The sequence below is a fragment of the Falco punctatus genome, assembly GCF_963210335.1.
Source record: "Falco punctatus genome assembly, chromosome: 1".
NCBI classification, from domain to species: Eukaryota; Metazoa; Chordata; class Aves; order Falconiformes; family Falconidae; genus Falco; species Falco punctatus.
In genome coordinates this window covers 69070417-69091944 of record NC_137580.1, presented here as the reverse complement: position 1 = coordinate 69091944, position 21528 = coordinate 69070417, and the positions used below count along the sequence as shown (strand labels likewise).

Sequence of the window (21528 nt, the reverse complement as noted above, 5' to 3'; positions counted from 1 at the left end):
AGATAAATGTGTGTATATTAGCAAAATGACTGTTGTAGATATGTGCTCAGGAACTTGTTTTTCAGTACTGTATGGTTAATGTTATGGGAGATTATTGCTTAAAGAAAAAAACCTACCTTGCTGTAAAATGTTTATACGCTAAAAAATCTAAAAGGAAATAATATTTTCTTTTGGTTTTGTATGTTTTGTTTGATGTCAGAAATACGCTAAAATGTTAAAAAAAAACAAACCACAGATCATTTCCACACAGACATTTCTATGTGAAAAGAAAGTGTATATGTGAAACCATTCTTTTCTCTCAAGAAGGGCTCGCAGTCCACTTAGGCAGGATGTCTTTAATAGTGTCTTATGCTAAAATCAGTTTTAGCACATAGTAGAAGGACCACTGTTTCAAACCCTCTATTTTGTTCTGAATTCTGTATTATTTTCTGAATGTTGTGTTCTGGTTTCTATTTCAGGGACTTCAGCACAGGAGGAAGATGAAAGATAGTGTTGCTGAAGAACATTTATATTTGGATTTTTCTCATCAGTACGGAGATAGTATCTTTCCTCTTCATACATCTATTTCACTGTTTTTGCTATCCTACTGTGACTGCAAATTATTCAAAATTTTCTTGGTGCCAACTGGTGAAGATGTGGATGACCAGTTTGTGACAAAAAACCTCCTTGGTGATCTTGAGTTCCATTTAATCTCCAGATGTCAGCTTCCAGTGGTTGTGCAGAGCTGCTGTTTACCTGCTGTTGTTGTGAAAGATGGCAAGTTCTGCCGAGCTGGGCTTTCTGTTGTCTTAAGGCATATAATACAGAAAACATATGAGGCAGATCAGTCTAAAAAGGATGTTTTGGAACTCTTAGGCTTTAAGAAGACCTGCTTAAAAGCCTGTGCTGAAGTGAGTGCATCCCTTTCTGTTAGACAGATTATTGGGTTTTTTATAAGCATTAGATACTCTGAAGTAGACCCTTAATATTCATGTAAAATAAGTTCTTTTATTAAGAAATTTCATTTGCTTAGAAATGAAATTTCCTCAGTGGAGAGGTATCTGTATTTTGGCATAAAGATGAAAAATAATTCTTTTTAAAGATAGGACTTGTTAGCAGCACAAAAAAACCCTTAAAATTAAAAAAATAGGTTAGATCTTTGTTTCATGTCTAGCAGTGTAGTTTTAATGAATTAAAAATACAACTTTTGCAGTTTGAAGTAAACTAAGAAATACCTAATTTATTGTTAATTTTGATTTCAAGAGTACTGTATACTGTTAGCCCTCATCACTGCCAAGACATGCTGCTGGCTTATGTTTAGCTTATGCTCACCAGGATGTCCAGGGTGTTTTCAGTAGACCTCCTACCTGGTCAGGTAGTCAGTCCCTAGGAGTTCTGAGCCTGTACCGTTAGAGGGGCGTAGTCCATCCTAGGTGCAGGATGCTTTATTGTTTTATGTCAGTTCCAGTCAACCTGTTCTCTAGCCTGTGCAGGCCCCAGTGAATGGCGGCTCTTTCCCGGAGTTTGTTGACTGCTTTGCTCAACTTGCTGTCATCCTTGATGTGAGTGTATTCCACCTCGCCCTCCAGGTCATGGGTAAAGATAATTAAATAGGATAGGCCTCAGCATAGACCCCTAAAAAGCTCCACTTCTAACTGACCTTTGGATAGAGGGTGAACCATAAACCACTACTACCCTTAGAGTTGATATTTCAGCCCATTTATCACATAGCAGTTTACTCATTTAGCAGCTCATCCATCTAGGCTTGCCTTACTCCTCTCAGGAGGTTGAAGTCCACTGTTTCATGATCTGTACATCCATGGTTGCCATTGATTACTGTGCCTTCAATCCAGTTCATCCCTGTTGGTGAGCAGCAGATCTGGGGAAGTGTATTCCTGTGTTAGTCCCTCTAGCACTAGCATAGAGAAATTGTCCCCGACATATCCCATTAGAACCTGTAATTCTAATCTCTTCTTGGAACTGCTGGAAAACTTGATTCCATATTTCACATGGCTTCAATGTGAGTAAACTGAATAAAGAAAGACAAGAATTTAAAAGTTTTAAAACCTTTAAGTGCAGAGACTAAGAAAAAGAGGACAGGAATATGAGAAAAATAAGATTTTTTTTTTAAGGTGCTGTTCTTTTAGACTAATTTTTTTGATACTGTATGCTAAAAACCACTGATAACATAATGCATTTCTGTAAAATAAACGTGATCAAATCTCTTCAGTGTCATCTGGTTTTGTTATCAGTACCTAGTAGAGGTGACATATATAAACTGATTGCAGCTTAGCTTCTCCCGAGTTACGCAGCCACCCTAATCTTATGCCAAGAATAAGGAATAAAAATATGCTATACTGGATAACTGTTCTGATATATATATATAAGATTTAGCTTTCTAATTCTGCTATTGCAAAAGTAATACAAAATATCTGAGCTTCAAAGATTATCAAAGAATGTACTTAAAACTGGAATTTCTTTGCTTAAAGTGGACAAGAAGGTACCCTGGATTTTGTTTCTCTTTTTGATGAGACATTAATTACATAAATTTATCTGGCAGGTTAGTCAGTGGACCAGACTTTGTGAGATCAGCATACCTCTGGCTGTTGAAGGGTTTTTGACTGCATCTCCTGAACGCTGTCAGACTATTCCTCCTGACATTTTACAGCTTGAAAGGAAGCTGGGAGAACCTGTCCGAGTACATAATGATGATAAAATTAGAAGGCAAAAGCTTCAACAACAGAAGGCAGGTGCCAAGGCTGCAGCGCCTGTACTTGGTAAAGAAGCAACAGAGGAAGAAAAAACAGTGGAAATGCATGAACATCCCCTTCCAAGTTTGGAACTGAGCATAGCTTTCTCCAAGCTGCTTGTCCAGGACGTATCAGATGCAGTCAACAGGGAGGCCCCTTGCATCAGGAGAACAAAAACCTCTGACCTTCCGCTTTTGGACCACGTTTTTGCAGAAGGGCTTTATTTTACCATGGCAGATATAGTGCTTTTGCCATGCATCCATCAATTCTTGGTAAGATGACAAGTCCTGCAAATATTAAGTAGTGTATATGTAATTTTTTTAACAACTGGGAAGTTGTAAAATGTGTTAATTCAAAATATATTGTCATTTGCAATGTAAACTTCACTTTGGTTTTGTACAAACAAAAAACAAGGATTGGTGAGATCACCACAATTACTTTTAAATACATAGGATATAAATATTTAGTAAACACTGTCAAGTGTTAAAATGTTATGCTGAAATTTTGGCACCAAGTTGCCCAGAACATTCCTCCATGAAAAAATAGAAGGACATTTCAAGTACCTTCTGATTTGCATAAAGCAAAAGTAAGCAAGCAAGCATGAACCTATTTTCTTGCCTGAATTTAGTGTACTAGATTTATGACCACGACTCAATGGATATTTACTGAAATGAGACCACATTATCAGTGAGGAATTTTTTGAGATTTGGAATTTTGATTCTATCATAAATTGCAAATTTTAAAGGGAGGGAGGGTTGAGAATGGTGTAATGATTTTAAAATGATAGAAGAGATGTCCCCCATGAGAGATTTAAAATGGACACATAAAGTACATTGTAATATACATAGGAAAAAAAGTAGGTAAGCATGAACCTGGTTTAATTTTGGTTTCAGTGTACTGGGGGGTCAGGCAAAATGAATTCCTACCCAGTTTGTTCTACTTTTTCTACATGAATATTATCTGAATTGGAATTCTTTTCAGCAAAGGCTTGAAACTTTATGTGACTTCATGTTGAAATGGACAGAGATGCCTAAAAGAGAACAAGTACCTTATAAGAAAGTGGGAATGCCTTTTAAGGAGGCAGTGAGCAGAGAGATTCAGGGACAATGGTGACTTTTCAGAGGTGTAAATCCTTCATGTTCCTTACCCATCTGAAGAGGTACTTGGTTATTGACCAGGGAAAGACTTCCAAAAGCTCATTTGTTTATCCTACTGGTAGTTAATTTCTTGAGATTCCCTTTGAGAATTTTTTTTTATCTACAAATACTTGTTTTGAAAATGTGATGTGCTATGACTTCAGATTTGTTTATTGCTCCTCATAATGGGTTAATTATTCTTAATCTCTGCTGTTCTTTTTCTTCTAGTTCCTAGGAATGACTTCTTTGTTTAGGAGGAAACATTCCTGTGTAGCCAACCCAGCTTTTTATCAAGCCCTCCCACAAATGCACATCCAACTCACATCTGTAGATAAAGATGGGTACTTAGGACAGCATAATACCTACATATCACCAAACATTTTATTCTTCTTTGCAATTTTGTTTTTAGAAAACTTAGTTTGTGTTCTTCAGGCAAAGATTGATCACTGTGACCCCGCTCACAAATGAGGTGGTGTGCCTAGGGGGCAGCTTCTTTGGGATGAGCTTCAGCCCTTGAAACTTCAATAATCTGTAGTTTTCTCATTCATGGTACTGTTGATACTAAATTGTTTTCCATAGTTTATGGAAGATACTTTAGCGAAAGAAGTTACTTGAAAAGTTGCTAGAAGCTCTTGGAATGAAATTTGTAACTGAAAAGTTATGATTCTCCTTGCAGTCCTATGAGATTGGCTGCTTTTTTTTTTTTTTTTTTAAATAGAACCTTAGTTACCTGTATGATCCAACAACATACTGAGAGAAAATCCACACTTTCTGTTAAAGAAAAAATTCATACAGACATGGTTACCACTAGGCTTGCTTTAATCACAATTCACAGCTGGACCGCTACCTTAGTGAGAGGCAGAGAACAATGGGGTGCAGCACAGCTTACATACACTTACCAAATCATTAGTCAATGTCCAAAGTTTTGTAGAAGTTTCCTTTGGTCTTATCGGTTCTGCAAATCCATCACCTGACTCTGTCCCATCATCTCTTTGGTTTCAGTCTCTGCCTTGGTTCCAATGTCCTCCTCTGATCATAATCTTCTTTCTGCCTGCTTTAACTCACACAGTCCTTCAAGCATACTTAGTCTTTGAACTATATTAGTTTATTCACATATACTAATTTTTCTAATAACACCTGTGTTTCTGAGAGCACCTGTGTACACAAATTGATCATCTGTTGTTTCTCTATTCTACTGATTAACTTGACTGAGTTTTAAACCAACCTTGGATTAGGGCTATACAAGGGACAAGGCCTGGTTCTGCCATTTAGCAGCTTCAGCACTTCAAATTTCTTAATTCAAAATACATTTTCTTTAACGCTTTCCGTTAGGGTAATTGAATGTTTTCCTGTCAGATTGTGTAAGTATTTTGGAAATGCCAAGAGTATGGTCTATTCAATGATGCCTTTGTCCCCTCTGCAGTCAACCTAGCGTGTTGTAAATACTGGCCAAACACCAATGGGCTGTTTTCAGCTGTTTTCATCCTTGTCTTTTTCCTTCACATCGAGAGGTTTTCGCAGCACAAAGAGGAAAACCAGAATATGCTAGCAAAGTATTATGGACACTGCATGTAATGGGTATATGCAAACTTTCATTCTGAGTGTAGGACTATTTTATGTCTTCTGATGTGTTTAGAGATCTCAAAAGGTCTCCTAGTCTGTCTGTGGAGGAATTAGACACTTCTAAAGAGTTTCACCAAGTTAAGACAGGAAAAGCACTGACACAGCTGGCGGTAAGGGTGCCACATGGAATGTGGAAATAAATGGGGAATAAATCTTTGCTCCCTGACATAGGATGTCATTATAGAAACACTGTCACAAGTGGCAAAGCTGATTTTAGAAGTTCCTGTACTCCAGGATGCAGTTTGACATGCTATTGTTTGTGTCAACTTGATTATAATTTGAATCAGTAAAATATTCCTGTCTCTGTACCTTTAGATCAATGATCTGTTAAAAGCTCGCTTCACCCCTCTTGTAGGGGTGAGCCTTACTCACTTGGTTATTGAATTTTTTGTGGTGGATCTCTCACTTTGTACAAAATTTACCTGGACTTGAGAAGGAGATTCTGTGTGTGTGTTGGTTGTTGGGTTTTTTTAATAGTACTTATTTAATAAGTGCTAGTGTCTTGAAGGTTCAGTTGTACAAATAACATCAGGGTTAGGAAAATAACGTGAAGATATGCTTTGAGCCTAATAAAGCCATTCAGTTTGATTTTTATTTACTTTTCTTTTTTAAAACACACCCCCGCCACCCCTGCTCTCAGCTCCACTTTTCTCACTTCTAGGAGGAGGTAGGGCTTAGTAGTACAAGTGACTTGAGCTCAGCTTCAAGACTAGTTTTACAGGAAGGAAAAACTTTTGTGGCAAGACTGTGTGAGGGTCTTGCTCAGCCCAATCTGTGTACTTATTTTTATGAGGAAGTATACACAGAAAAGAACTGAGGAAATGACAACTATGTCTTTATTTCGCGTGGCAATAAAATTTTGCCTGCTAAGAGTATTCCTGCAGTTACTGTATGGGATTGACAGTTAAATGTGTCTGTTGCCAGGAGGAGCTCTGAGTGAAGTTGGTATTTGCGTTTTCATTCTCCAAGTTATTTTGCCAAGTTTGCCTTATGGTGTTTGGAAACAAATGGAGTTCCTGGAGAAGATGCTGGCACTCAGATTCAGAGATACAATCTCTAAAAATCAAGATAATTACTAGTGAATATGACTATGTGACTAATGTCCAGTTTATAACTTCTTTAACCGAGGTCATCACCCTCAGTGGATTTTTTTGTGATGATAGCAATATGGGATTCCAGAAGTAGGTTAATATGGCTACCTTTGTATGAAGAAAATGAGATATTTTAGAGAAATGGGTATTAATTTGCCTCTGCTTTGTTTGTTTTGCATATGACATAATAGAGGATTTACAGCAACTGCTGTATGGGTGATACTAAACAAAAGTAATAAAAATGCTTTCCTACTGTTTTAAAAATGTTAATGCATTTCAGTTTTCTTTATTTTTCCAAGGCCTTTTTTAAATAAGAAGGGCATAACTTTTTACAGTAATGTTTGAGTTACTGGTACTATGCATGAGAAGATTACTGGATCAGATGCTTAATTGATTTCAACAATCCAGTTGAAATAGTTCTGTAGATGTACTGTGAACAGCTGAGCATGCTGTATTTTTTTGCTTTTCATGTGTGACCCTTGAGCCCTAGTGGTCTGCAGTTTACACACTGTATATTCTGTAATTAATTTGTGTTAGCTGACACCAAGGATTGTCCTAAAAAACTGGCTTTCAGTATTATTTTCATCTAAATTACAGGAGCTCTGGGGTAATGTTGCTTTATTTCTGTTCTTTGGTGAATGATTGTTTTCTAAGCAATTATACCTTGATTCCTACAATTATCATCAAAATTGAATAACTTGCACCTGAAAGCTTCTTGCAGGCAATGGGTTGAAACTGCTTTTGCTGATGGAAGTGCCAGAGTTTAATTCTCTATTAAAATGTTACTTTTATAACTGGAATTCCTGGTTTGTGTTTAAAAAAATCATTATAGTTGAACTTCCACTTTGCTTTAAGGGTGTGAATAATAATGAAGTCTTCAATGGTTATGGTCTGGTCCTGACTAGCTGATGGTAATAATTACCGAAAGTAAGATAATGAAACTGAGGAGTTGTTTTTCATTACCTCATTCCATTTCTGTTATCTTTTTGAGGTTAGCTTTGTTATGCTTTCTATTAGTTGTAACACTTGAAAATTAATGGAAGAATAACAAAAGCTCCGTTCTCTATCTGGGAGGAACTACTATTCACTTTTTAAAATACAGTTTAGAACACTTGCTGCTAAGTGTAACAGTACCTCTTAAAATTGCTTTCCAAAAGACTTCTTTCTTACTGAATTAATGTATTTCTGCCTGTGTTACTATTAGGATATTGAATTAGATACTAAAATGACACGGTTCATCCTCCTTTTGCTCCTTTAGCTATTACTAATTACTTGTGATTACCCTAAGAACATTATAAGCACAGCATGCAAGAAAGCTGCTTGAATTTTTCTATCATTTCAAATGTTCTTTATCAATTTCTATTTCCACACTGAGGACAGATATGTGGAGGAGCACTGTTTTTGCATGACCTTTTCTGCCTTTTCTTGTAATTGTGATTTTTAATTCTCTGCTTAAAGCAGGCACAGCATCACAGAATGGTTGAGCTTGGAGGGCATTTCTGGAAATTGTCTTGTCAAACCCCGCTTTGTCAGAGCAGGGTTGGCTAGAGCCAGTTGCCCAGGTTCTTGTCCGGTCAGCCAGGTTTTGAGTCTCTAAGGATGGTGACTTCACAACCTCTTCTGTAAGAGGATGTTCTTCACTTTTCTAAAACACTTGGGAACCTTAACAAAAATTACTTAAGTTCACCAAATACATCCTTTTTAAAAGTAGCTGGTCTTCATGTAAAAGTGTGATTTGGGTATCTTTTTTTGTAATATGTGCATCATATTCTTAACAATTTTTTTTTTTTACACTTAGAATTCTAATTACTGCTCAAGGCCACTTTGTCTCACTATCATATATACTTAATTCAGAAAAGAAATACAGTAGTTACCATTTCTGTATAAAGATGTGAAGTTAAGATGGTAAAAATGGTTGAATAAATATATGATTAAAAAAATGAGGTTTTGATTCAGTATTTAAATCATTATGTGACTGTAATCAGTGTAAATCATAATGTGATTTGCAAAAGATAAATCACAGATGTAGTACAAAGGCTTCAGAGAAGACCAGGGCAGTATATACCTGCGCCCGTTTTGGTGTTACGACGTAGTCAATTTTACTTGCAGGTGCCAGCACAACAGCTGTCAGTGGATGAGCTTTTAAGGGCTGCAGGGTGCCTGTGGGAAAGAAGAGCATTTCAGGTACCATAATGTCTTGCTTAGAGTTCAGTTTTCTTTTCAAATTACTGGGGTGATTTTTTTGTGATTACCAATCAAAATGAATCATTCCCTTATTAGGAAGTACCAGATAATGAAGAGTATTACTGAAATTGTGTTTTCCTGTTATTGACTGAAATTATGACTAAAGTTGGTCATGTAAACCTTTTCATCCTATTAAGCAAATGGGAATTGCAGGTCAAAGTCTAAATGGCCAACTGGCAATTCCATCCACAGGCCTGAGCTCTTAACTAGCTAGCTTTTTGCATTATTGTCATGCTGTGAGTGAGCATGCCTGGCACAGAGCCAAGCACACTTCTGTAGTTCATACCATCTTGTGGCATGTAGGAAGAAACTTGTATCAAGTTTCCTTTCTGTTTTATATTTTTCTAGGTTTCCAGCAAAAAACAAGGCAAAAATCTGGTAAATTTGCCTCTGATATCCCGTTGGTATCGAAGAGTTCAAGAAGTACCTGGAATAAAGAAAGCTGCTGCCAAATGCAATATGAAGCTTCTCCAGCTTCCAGAGTTGATGTCTGGTCCAGAGGAACAGCTACAAGACTTCTCTTCGGTTCCTGATGAATTAGAAGAGGAGAATGAACACAGTCATTTTATAGGTGGTCCAAGGCCAACTATGACTAAGCTAATGGTAATTTAAGCTTTGTAATGAATTATTTTAAATAGTAATATTCTACTTGATTTGGAATAGGTAAAATTTATTAGAATCACAGAAGCTAAGTCTGACGGCTTTTTGAACAGTTTAATACCTTTTGCCCATCTTCTGTCTGATGTGGATTGACTTAGAAGTGATTTTATGTTTTGTTCTGTTATGATACTTGATCAATTCAGGAACTGAGCAAAGAAGGACTGCTGGAAGCCCTGCCAATAATTCGGAATGATCAAAGGAACTTTTTGTTTGAATTGCAATATTGAATTCCTTTTTTAAAGATATTTATATAAAGGATGACAGAAAACATTGCTTTTATGTTTGGCTTCATTGTTCTATGATTTCTGTTGTTTTTTTCTATTTGATTACAGCTTTGAACATCTGGGAACCCTAATAAGTTTTGTTAACATCATGTTCCATAACTCTCGGTATTTTTTTGCGTAGAGGCTGACAGTATTTTCTAAAGAAAATTAACAAGGCTTTCTTGTGAAAATGTTAAGGGATTGCACAGTTTGATCTGATGCCATTAAATTCAGGGGGAATTTTGCTACCAACTTAGGAGGGTAAGGGATCAGTGTCTTAATTATTTTTACCCCCCCCTTTCACATAGGAAAATGGCATTGAAGCAAAGTTTTCTCCTCATCCATGCCCCACCTGGACCCTAGACTGGACCAATCTACCATCTGCAGTCAACCCTGGAGAAGGTAAGGGTTTTTATGTATGTGTGCATGTATTTTAACAGTGTCTTCTGGTGAAGCTACTTAACTGTTTCATAGGGAGAATATGTCACTTCAGCATATTTCAGAGCTCGGTAAAGCAGGGAAGCAGTTATAAATCTGTTTTAAAAATCAGTCTGTATGGGATACATGGTGGGATGACTTCCCTCAGGTCATCAACAGTTTATGACTGAACTGGGAGTAAATGCTTGACCTTGATTCCTGAACCATATTTTCCCCCACTGTTTCCTACTATCCTGAACTTTTCTTCCATTTCTAGAACAGTGATTTCTGACTACATGATGTTAATATAATTGGCATGGGTGTTGTACATAGACCGTGTCTCCCAAAGCAGCAGCAGCTGATTTTATTCTGATGCAAATAATATTCGTTAGCAAAGTTTGGTGGCTACATATGAATGAGTCTTCCCTTTTGTGGCTTTATTCCCTGCCCTGTAGGGTTGTTTGCTTTTCTGGGTTGCAGGGCAGTCTGTTGCCTAATGGCTGTTGTTCTATGAAGAAAAAACTGGTTATCACAATGTTTGTTTTCATTAGTGTTGTGAATATTTAATACCTCTTCCACCACACAGTTATGTTTCCTCTAAAAGGTCTTATACATACTGCCAACCAGTAACAAGTTAGTGGATGATAACTCCTTTCTACAGGGAAGAAAAAGGTTTGTGTTCTTTTGTATAAATAAGGTAACTTAGTCTAACCTCAGTGGCATAGAACTTCTGATTTGAGGAATACAGAAATATACATGCAACATATATAGATGCTCTTTAGTGACCATTATGTGAAATACCTAATATCTCACAGAATATGTTAGGAATTGGAATCATACAATATAGTTTGTATAGACACATAAAAAAACCACTCTCTCTTTTTTAAAAAATCGAACTGTGTGAATACAGGCATGTATTCTCATTCCAATATACAGGCTATAAAAATAAGATCAAATTTGATGTTGGTTTACTCTGCTTTGAATTTGTGTGTGGTTCAGAAAGCCATTAACAAAACCCTCATGTGCACCATGACTAGATTTATAGTTTTATATGAAGTGTCCATCCTTCTAATATGAACTGTTTTCCTCTGGTTTTGTCCTGAGAGAACTCTACTGGGAAGTTGCACATCCTGCGTTAATTATTGATCCTGTCTTTTTTTTAGCGTGGAAGAAAAAAAAAAGCCCAAAACCCAAAGCTTGGGTTTGCATCTGTGTCAACATTACATCATGTTTCTTCAGAATTTATGTGGATGTTTTGGATAGACTTATATTAAAATAGATTTGTAGTCTGACTGCTGAAATGCTTGGGGAGGATTATGTGCATTGAATTTCTGTCACAAGTTCTAATATTTTGTTGGAAGTGAAAAAGTATTTTTGCTTATTTCCAATGCTCAGGGTTTTGGCTGTAAGTTTTAGTTCATACTTTTGTCAAGATAATCTATTTGAAAGGAAATTTTGAAAAAGATGTATACCATACAAAAACACATAATGAATGTATATTTGGAAATGTGCTGGAAGGAGTCTCTTATACTCTTGTTTGGGGAAGAAATCGGCTCCTGCTGCTTCCTGCATGCGTACATGCTCAATCTCTGTTTTCATGTTTGTTAAAGTAGTTACTGACGATGTTGATACCTGAAATCAGTTTTCAGTTCAATTTTGGGGAAGATTTGCTAGCTCAACAAGGTGCTGAGAGAGATATTTCACCTCCCTCCACGCAGGACTGCAGTGATGCTGATACCATTTTCTGATTTAGGGAAACTCTAAATGGTTGTGCTTTTAGTCTGGGAGCAACAGAGTCACAGAGGACAAAAAGAAATTTCCTGATAGGAGAATTGATTTTACTTTTCGGTTGGCTACATCTGCATGCTTACCTCTGCTGCTCTAAGTGGTACTGTTCTCTGTTTTCTGATTCTTCTGCTACAACAGTCTAATCATTGTTACATGAATTGAATTATCAGTATTTTACTACTAAATCTTGCCTGGCATGCTAACAAAGTAGTCACAGGGTTTTAAACTGGATTTGAGTAATGCAATTCAAGCTTTCAAACAGATTACTACTATAACTGGTAAATAAATTTCTCCTTACTAATGTTCATAGCAGTTGAGACAAAGTTAAGAATATTTCAGTTAAAACTAATTTTGTTTTTTATCCACAGTAAATTTATTTTTCTGGCAAATCTTAATTTAATTGCATACATGATATACTTTCTTTGCTCTGTGTCAGCTTAGATACTCAGAATTTGTGTTACATATATGTGGGGGTTCTGGGAATGAATTGTTCAGTCTGTAAGTCTAATTAGACCACCTTGCTGCACAGCTATTTACTATAGAAAAGGATTACTGATGATTGAAGTTCTAATGTATTATTTAGGTTATATGTATTTCATTCAGTATTTTTGATACAGATTTACTGTTGTACAACGAAAGATTATGACATCGTGATTTACATTTCATTTGTTTAGTCATGTTTCTGAAGCAGAATGAGGTAATGAGACCATTTTTTGCCTAACAAGGTGGTGACTGAAATTTTGTGAAGAGGGGCTTGCACTGAATGGAAATAGTGTGCTACTGCTGATTAAATGTGAGGTCTGGGAAAGAGGAGGTTATATTTAATTAGATTTGTGACCAACAAAGAAACGGGGCATCTTTTCTGTGATTTCACAGCTCATATTAGGCAGCAGTAGAAAGGATTATAAAGAAACGGGGCATCTTTTCTGTGATTTCACAGCTCATATTAGGCAGCAGTAGAAAGGATTATTTTTTTATCCTTTCTGGAGCTTCAGTCAACCCTGGAGTCTGCTTGTGTTCCTGGTCCTGTGTGTATGAAACCGTTTTTTGTCTTCAGGTTAATTTCCTATTATCTGCAAAAGCTTTGTGGGTATCAAGATCAGCTTGACTGGTTATGGCTAGAGGTGCTTCCTTTAGGCTCACCCAGAGCACATTAAGGGGAGGGGGAATGTGTGTTTATGTGGGGGCAGAGACTGATAACCCTGTTGCTGCTTTATTATTCTGATGTTATATAGGGATGTAAGTCTTTGGTACTGCAATTTTTTCATCAAGCTTTGTGTTCACTGTGAAATAAAAGAATGGAAAAAGGTTAAATTTTTAACAGGAATCTATTTTTTTTCTTTAAAATAGGTTTTTATTTAAGATTTTTACCCAACTGTGAAACTCAAGAACGAGAAATAACTGACCCACAGTCTCACAAACCCTTACCTCTTTCCCATGAGGTGAAATACTTGTTAAGCAGGAAGTACTTGAAAGAAGAAAAGTGCTTTATTTGTGGTATCTCATTCTGAAATTACCAGCTAGACTGACAGAGTGTGCATGTGATGGTGTTTACTTACAAAGGTAGTGGGTTAGCCGTGAACAGATTTACAGTATTCTTTCCAAAGTGTGAAACTGCTCACAGAATGAATGTAGCAAGTAATAAAACAACATTCTGTAGGCTTGTAAACTACATTCTATAGGCCTGCTGATCGTTGCTCAGGGACCGGCTGGGAATTGGTCAGCAGGTGGTGAGCAGTTGTGTTGCACATCGCTTGTTTTCTTTCCTCCTTTCCATTTAATTCCTCCCCTTCTCCCTCCTTTTCATTATAATTGTTATTATTATTGTTCTTTTGTTTTGATTTTATTTCAATTATTTACTTGTTCTTATCTCAACCCTGGAGTTTTACATTCCTTTCTGATTCTCCTCCCCATCCCTCTGTGTGAGGGCAGGTGGGAGCAAGTGGCTGTGTGGCACTTAGTTACCAGCTGGGGTTAAACCATGACAGTGCATAATGCCCTCCTCCTCATAAAAATATTTTTTCTTAAAGAAAGAAATTGTAGTAGATCAGAAAAGAGATCCTTAGCTGAAATATGACTGTCAGGTGAATGTGGAAAGACTACTATAACAGAAACTGGGAGTGCATGCACAGTAGGAGATTGAGGGTTCAGTTACAGAATTTGAGGAGTTTGAGGTGGAGGTCAGTTGAAAATACAATTTTACAAGTATACAAAATACATTTTACAAGTGCAGCTTGCTCTTACCAAATGGTAAGACATGTAGCCCTTTAACTTTGTAGTTGGTCCTATTCGTAGGGCCAGTTTTTCCTAAACAAGTGCATTTTAATGGATTGTGTATAAACACTACTCCCAATGAAGCATGTCAAGTATTTTATATGCTTTGTTATTCCTAGTAAGAAGTTGATGTCTAGTATTGAATTGACTGGGACAAGTGTTTGACTTGAGAAGGTGAAATTTTCCATGTATGAGTTTAAAAAAGCCGATATGGAGAAAGATAGGGCCTTTCCTGTTTTCTGTCTGGTGCACAGGTGTAAGAAAAGGTGTTAATCCATTGCAAGGCAGTGCATACCTGCCTCGCTGAAGACGGAGTAATTCTGATCAAGTTTGTTTGATTTATGCTTGCTTTGTGATCAGTAGCAAGTTGATGGCCAAATGAAATGACTACATAAAACTGTCACAGAAAGGTTAGCCTGGATAAAATGATACCCTGATTGATACTTGCCCCTTGTTTGCAGTCAAGTCTTCAGACTTTTGAGGAAGTTGCTGGATTTTTAGAATGCTTAGCTTTTAAAACGACAAAATTTGGAAAGCCCAGTATCAACTGTTCAGGGATAAGGCTGTCCCTTAAACAGTTGTTGAGAAGAGATTTGTTACCTTGATTTATAAGCCACAGAATAATTCATAATATATTGTAAATGTGTTTTTTGAAGTTTAAAAAAAAAAAGCCAAATTCAGGAAATACATATATATAAAATTTAAAAGGTTGCCTTTATATTGTCTTTTTCTAAATGATTTATGGCAGCTCAGAATCTGATGTTCAGTGCTTTTTTCTTTTTTTGAGGCCTGCTTTTATTAATAGAATTTTAATATATGCATGAATATATATCTTACTAAAGGTGCCATATTCAGTTATTTATGTACTTGCAGAATACAGAATGTTCACATTAGAAATAGCTTGTGTGATTTACAGAAAGGATAGCAACATGAGGATGAAACTCTTATTACTGTGCCACCTTTCTTTATGTTTGGTAGTAGGGATAATTTTTTTTCCAAAAGGAAATGCTACATTTTTGGGATTGGGATATTGTTTTATTTGGCAGAAACATAAGCGAAACTGCTTGAACATAATTTCTGATGACTGGTTATCTCAAATAATTTGAGCATGATAAGAAATTATGAGTAAATCTAGTATTTGGCTTTGAGATTGACATTGCAATATGTATGGCCAGATGAAGAATAGAAAATTTTCTAAAAATTAATTTAAATAAACTACTTATTAAGAATAAGGAAAGATGGAAATTTCCACTATCTTTGTGTTTCACTGGGAAAAACCCCACCTTCTTCATAGTATATACCTGCAGAGGAGTTGTTTGTCACAATGTCTTACTCTTTAATAAAAAACAGATCATTGAAACCTCAAGGCAGTGAAACTTGCTTCCCTTTGAAAATTGTTGCATAGAACTAATGCTCACATTTTCTTTGTGGCATTAATTATTTACAAACCAGGTTTTGTATTTGATCTACTGTCCAACATTACAATGTTACAAGTTTAGGTTACTGCAATAGAAATCTTTTTTTTGGCAGAAAGAATAATGAATTACAAATATTTGGCTGACACTATGTTGCACTGGAATTGTTAAAATACAGTAGGAAGGCAAGAATGTTTTCCTTTATTGGCAAAAACGAATCAGCTAAATAAAAATTCACTGGGATGCGGACATGAGAAACGTTTTTATAGTTGGGCAACCATTGATCTCAAGATCCCATTTATGTTTATTTTTTGTAGCAATTTGGTTTGTCCTCTGGGATCAGCTCTGAAGGACTGATTTCATCCATCCTAAGTACTTTGGAAATACTGAGTACTGTGTCAGTGATTTGCTGTTCTGCATACTCTCTCTCCATACCTACTCTCCTTTCCTTCTCTGTCCATAAACACTGATTTTGTAGGACATTTTATAATAAACTTGCATTAGGCTTTGATAAAGTATTTGTAAATAAAGTATGCAGAGGAATATTTCAATGGTTTACTTCCTCATCAGCTTAAGGGTTTTTTTTTAGTTTACAAATTAACAGTACAAATATAGTCTGGTTTAGGATATGCAGTTCCTTCATTGAGTGACAAATTAGCGTGATCAAAACAAGGTTCCCTATGATGACTGCTCATCAGGTTTCACCAATGTCACTGTTCAGAGTGATCTTTAGTCTTGATTTCTAGTGTGCATAATTAATGAATTAAGACATCAGCTGATTTGTCTACAGTTGAGATAAAAAATCTGATCTTTCTTTGAAGACTAGATATACAAGTAATTGTGGGGCTATTTTAAAAAATAATTCATCTGTTTACTAGGATGTTGTTTTGTAAAATTACTTCTCGGGTCTCCAGACTCTCCTGAGCTCCTCCTACCCCCCTACCTCAGCCTGATAACGATTATCTTTTTTTCTAGACAGGATCTGAAATACTAAGTAACAAATGCCTCTGTATGATATTTCTTTAGATCAATGACACTCTTTAAACTCATCAGTTCATAGATTTTAAAGCTAGATAGACAACATGATCATCTATACCTGTCTCCTGCCTGATTCTGGCTATAAGCTAAATTTGTAATTGCTTGCATCCAGCAGAATGATTCATGGAATAATAATAATGTTAAAAAGATACCCGGTTAAAAGAAGATCTGTGGCTTCACAGTATGATTTTATTTTGTTTCTCCAGAATAGAGATTAAATTGTAAGTTAGATATTCTAAAGTGAAAGAATAAGTTATGAAGGACATCAGTTTTTAAAAAGAGCTTCTGTTAAGCATATGGGGTGGACCAACAGGAATAGAAATAATGTTTATAATTTTAGTTTAGAAACATCTTCAGAATTTAAGTACCTTTAAATAACATGCTGGAACAGTAACAATAACACAGAACATAGTGTTGCAGTTCTATGGAATTAACAGATGCTTTGATTAAGCACAATTAGTGGTATGCCAGACCACAATCCTGGAGGATCAGTGTTTGCTTCAACTTGCAGAACTGGTATTAAGTAAAAGATACTTTAATGTAGCAGGGCCTCTCAACAGGGAAGATACAGAGACTTAACTTGTCAGAGAAAAATTTTGAAAATTTTTAAGCCCTTGTTTATCATCTACAAAATCAGCTTTAATGAAATGAAGGAGGAGATATCAGTGAGCTATGATGAGATTCTTGATTTGGTCCATCAACCATTGAAAAACCTGGCTTCCAACAGAGTTCCTTGTATTTTGGAAATGTCGATTTCTTGGGTTTTGTCTTTATACCAAATGACTGTCAGCCGTTCTCTTCACATTATTAGAGATTACTGATGCTTTAACAGTTGCTGCATTTTTTTTTTTTGGTAGCAACATTGAAGGAAAACAACATTAAATGATGTAATTATCTTTTAACCAGCTTAAAAGTTTGTGACTTTGAGTCCATATTAAAATTGTTTCTAATTGCTGGCAGAACTGACTAACATAACAACTGTAGAATAAATGCTTTATTAGATGCAGAGTTATTTGATTTGAAACTGTTCTCAGGATTGACTCAATATATGCAAGTTGCTTCTAGGGTTATTTTGTGGAGATAGATCACGGTTATTTTATTTTGTTCTGCTTTTTACATTAGTATTCCTTTTGGAATATTTTAGACTTGAGGTGCTTTCTGAGATGAGAATACATGATGCTTAAAAATCAAAGCTGTTTTAGGGAATCTGATATTTTATTAAATTTTTTGCTAATCAAGAGATGCAAATTATATGTTTTACTTTAAATGTTCAAAGCAACAGTGTTTCTAAAATGAGATCCAGGCAGTCATTTATTCTATAAAACAAAAGTCTTAAACGCTTTAAAGTTCTCTATTTCCCTTCCAAGCCTGTCAGAACTTTTTGAAAGGCTTTGAAGGTTGTCTTTTTTTAATAGTATTGTAGCCTATTTCAGTATCTCAAGCATCCTGGACCAGGAACTCATCCTTCTTCAGCTGTATCAGACAGCTCTTTGCCTGCAAGCCACATGGGTAACAGTCCAAGGGAAATTCAACTAAAGCTGCTTCTCATTAATCTCTCCTTAAATTTATAGTTTTGCTGCACTCATTTAAATAAGTTTCAACCACATTTATGATTGTATTGTGTTTTGCAATTCAAGATCTGGAAAACCTGTGATGATAATGGAACCAAATTGCCTCATAGTCTTAATAAATACTTGAGGAATAAAAAAATTTCATTAAGAAAGAGAAATGCGCATGGCTTGAATGTAGGCAACATTAGTATTTGAGGTAATAAGCGTAAGAAAATGGAAACTTATTACTGCAATTTCACTCTTATGTGGCTTGTCTTTAAAAAGAGTATTCTTGCAAAACTTTAGATTTCATATGTGACTTCTTTGGATCTTTTGACTGTTCAGGGATATAGTGTTGCATAGTTGGCCTGAGGACAATTTTGATGGGAGTTCGAATAAAATTACTTCTTTTTAAACAAAAAATTCTTTGTGTAGCTGGAAATAATAAATCAGGTATGCCACCAAACCAGGTAACTCATCCATGGCAATATATGCTGTTCCTACTACTACTGTGCTCTTCCTCTATTTTTCCTTTAGTGATTGTCTTGGTTACCAAACTAAACAAGGGAAGACATTATTTTATATTTTTAAGATGCCTGTTTGGAGGCAGGAAGCAAAGCTATTACATGACTAATTTAAATTAGTATGTAATAATGATTTTTAGGTACAGTGTTTTACTGAAGCAGATACTGAAAACATTGAAGGTTTGTATGTCTTGTGAAAACAATGCTTCTGCATTATGAAACATACAAGTTCAGTACATTTAAGTTTGCTTGAAATCTGCATTTTTAAGTGGTTTTGATCTAAATGACATGTTTAACAGCCTCTGAAATACTCAAAATCTGCAAAGAAAAAACCAGCAGTTGCTAGTGTATCTTATTGAAAATCATACTACTAGAAAGAATATTATCAAGTTCTAACAGCTGCATTTTGATTCAGTTATGACACATTCTCATTGGTGTTTGGCCTGTTCTGTAAAAAATTATTATGGTGAGGGGTGATTGAGGGACTTCCCGTACGGCTGATATTCATACTGAATAATGTCACCTTTGTTTTGTGGCGTAAGTGTAAACCCTCAGAGAATCACTGAAGTCTTATCCCTTCGTACTGGATATCCCCTGTAACAGGAGTTCAGTTGTTGATGAAGTTTAATCCCTAGAGGTATGGTTTTATGGTTTACAAATCCTTGTTAATTGTGACTTTATTAGGCTTCTAAGAGACTTGTTTTACGGAATACAGTGTATAAACTTCAGTGGAAGCTTTTTTTAGTCCCGTTGTGGTTTGTATTTGTTTACTAAAGAATTAAAATTAAATGCTGCAATTTTGCAATTGAAATGGTTTAGGGATTTATGATTTGGGAACTGAAGGCAATTCTTAATGATTTGTTTTTGTAATTCAAAGTAGTCTTAGTTCTGACTAAATTTAAAGCATGTTGTTAACCAGAGTGAACTTTTACAAAGTGTCTACATGTGACAGTCACTGGCCTAAGCTGGCTATGCGTGGCTAGAATTTGAGTGTGATCTGCCCTAGAGAAAAAAAAGTAGTTTTATTTATTAGACTGTGGTTTTTTCCCTTTTGTCTCGAAAATTCTCATGCATATGGGAAGACATATGAACTACAAACATTAACTTGTAGATGACTAGCAGATTCTTTTTAAACAGGATTGTTAAATTACTTTTCCATCTTCAATGAATGTTAAGTACTAAGTAACTCTGGCCTTTATTTCATTTAAACTATTTGATTCTTTTCCTCCTGATATCACTGTAGTAGAGTTTATTTGTTTCTTTGCACCTTTTATATTTCTGTGTTCCTTGTTCATGGGATAGCAGAGCCCTGAGGTTATATTATTTATCTCTTAAGCCAGAGTTTTAGAGAACAAGTTTCTGTGAAGTACTCTGTAGCATTATTTATTGAATCTTTATGGAAGATTACTATTGAGCAAAGGATTGATGATCCGTTCTAGCAATTCTGGTTTGGGGCAATGACCAGCAAAAATCCATGACAGATGATTAATGTGACCCAAAAAGATATTTTCTTCTAAACATGGCTCAAAGTCATCATCAGGGGTATTTTGGAAGAAGCCATAGAAATTTATCTCCTTTAATGACAGTAAGGTATACTTAGAGATGATGCAGTGGTACAAAGTGACACTTTGTAGAGGAAGACAATGGTGACATGTTGCTTGCTCCTTTTTGCCTGAAAAATACACGTGAGAAGGCATTTAATGACTTTTTTTTTTTTGAGTCCTGTTTATAGTGTTACTGTTTTCTAATAACTGATTCCACATATGCTATCCAGTCTGAATTACACAGATGTTGACCATTCATGCACTGCTGGCCCTCAGAAGGTCCTCATGGCAGCTGAGCTGTCAAAAAAATCTGCCTGTTTCAGAACTTCTGCAAAAATATAAACAGATCATTAGATGGAGGAATGCTGGCTTTTTTTGTTCACATTCCATTTTCTCTTGAGTGTCTCTGAATAGGTCAAAATAAACATTATGTCTGCAACTATGAGGAAGAACTGAGTGCCTGTTTCAGGAGTTTTGTTCTTTGCTTGGAACTTTCCTACAGCATGCATGTAGTGTTCAAACTTGCAGCAAATTCGTGTTTATACCTTGTCCAGTTTTAAATCTGTATGTACCTGATTTTCAGCATGCTTTTGTAATGATGTGCCCATTTTTGGAATATGAATGCCTTAAAAACCCTTTGGATATGATCTAAAAACTTGTAAAGAAATCCTGTCCTGTTTCTGCATAATCCAGTGAAAAGATTGCTTTTACTTTGAGGCCAATACTTCCATTTTTGAAAGATCTGTTCTAACTTCCCAAATATTTTAGTCAAATGTTGTAGTATTGAGTTCCATATGCATTAGTATATTTGTATTACTTACAAAGATTTAAAAGGAGGGGGAGTTAATGCCTTTCTTTGTCTCGGAATATTCTGAGTATGAAATCGTCGATGACATTAGTCTTCATAATTTTTTTCCAGGATATACTAATATCTTAGTGTTCCAGTTGCTGTACAATTTAAATTGATCTTTTGTAGCACCAGCATTCTCTTTGAAAGAGAGATTGAATCTGCTTCAGTATTCTGGTATTTCTTGCTGCAAAATGTCTTCACTGCTTGTTTGAAGATTGTTCTGTAAGTTTTTCTCATTAGACTTAAATCCCAACTACATCGATGATAGGGTGTAGCCACTGTACAGCTTGTGTCCTGTAGCTGTTTTGTGTGTCATCCGTTTGCCATATCCGAGAGTACAGGGATTCATAATTCACATAGACATGTAGCATAATCAACACAA

At 35.8% G+C, this 21528-nt stretch overlaps 1 protein-coding gene across 5 annotated transcripts in view; it reads left to right on the top strand.

The window, feature by feature from the left end:
* Positions 1–21528, top strand: part of GSTCD (glutathione S-transferase C-terminal domain containing) — a 75108-nt gene that overhangs the window by 8415 nt on the left and 45165 nt on the right. For 3 of the 5 annotated variants that reach the window (XM_080374038.1, XM_080374034.1, XM_080374035.1), the window contains 5 exons: positions 459–890; positions 2540–3001; positions 8689–8763; positions 9172–9426; positions 10055–10148. In XM_080374038.1, the coding sequence (XP_080230164.1) occupies positions 480–890; positions 2540–3001; positions 8689–8763; positions 9172–9426; positions 10055–10148 (1297 nt within the window). In that variant the 5' untranslated portion in view covers positions 459–479. The remainder of the gene's footprint in view (positions 1–458; positions 891–2539; positions 3002–8688; positions 8764–9171; positions 9427–10054; positions 10149–21528) is intronic. The other 2 variants (XM_080374037.1, XM_080374036.1) reach the window with 2 other exon arrangements.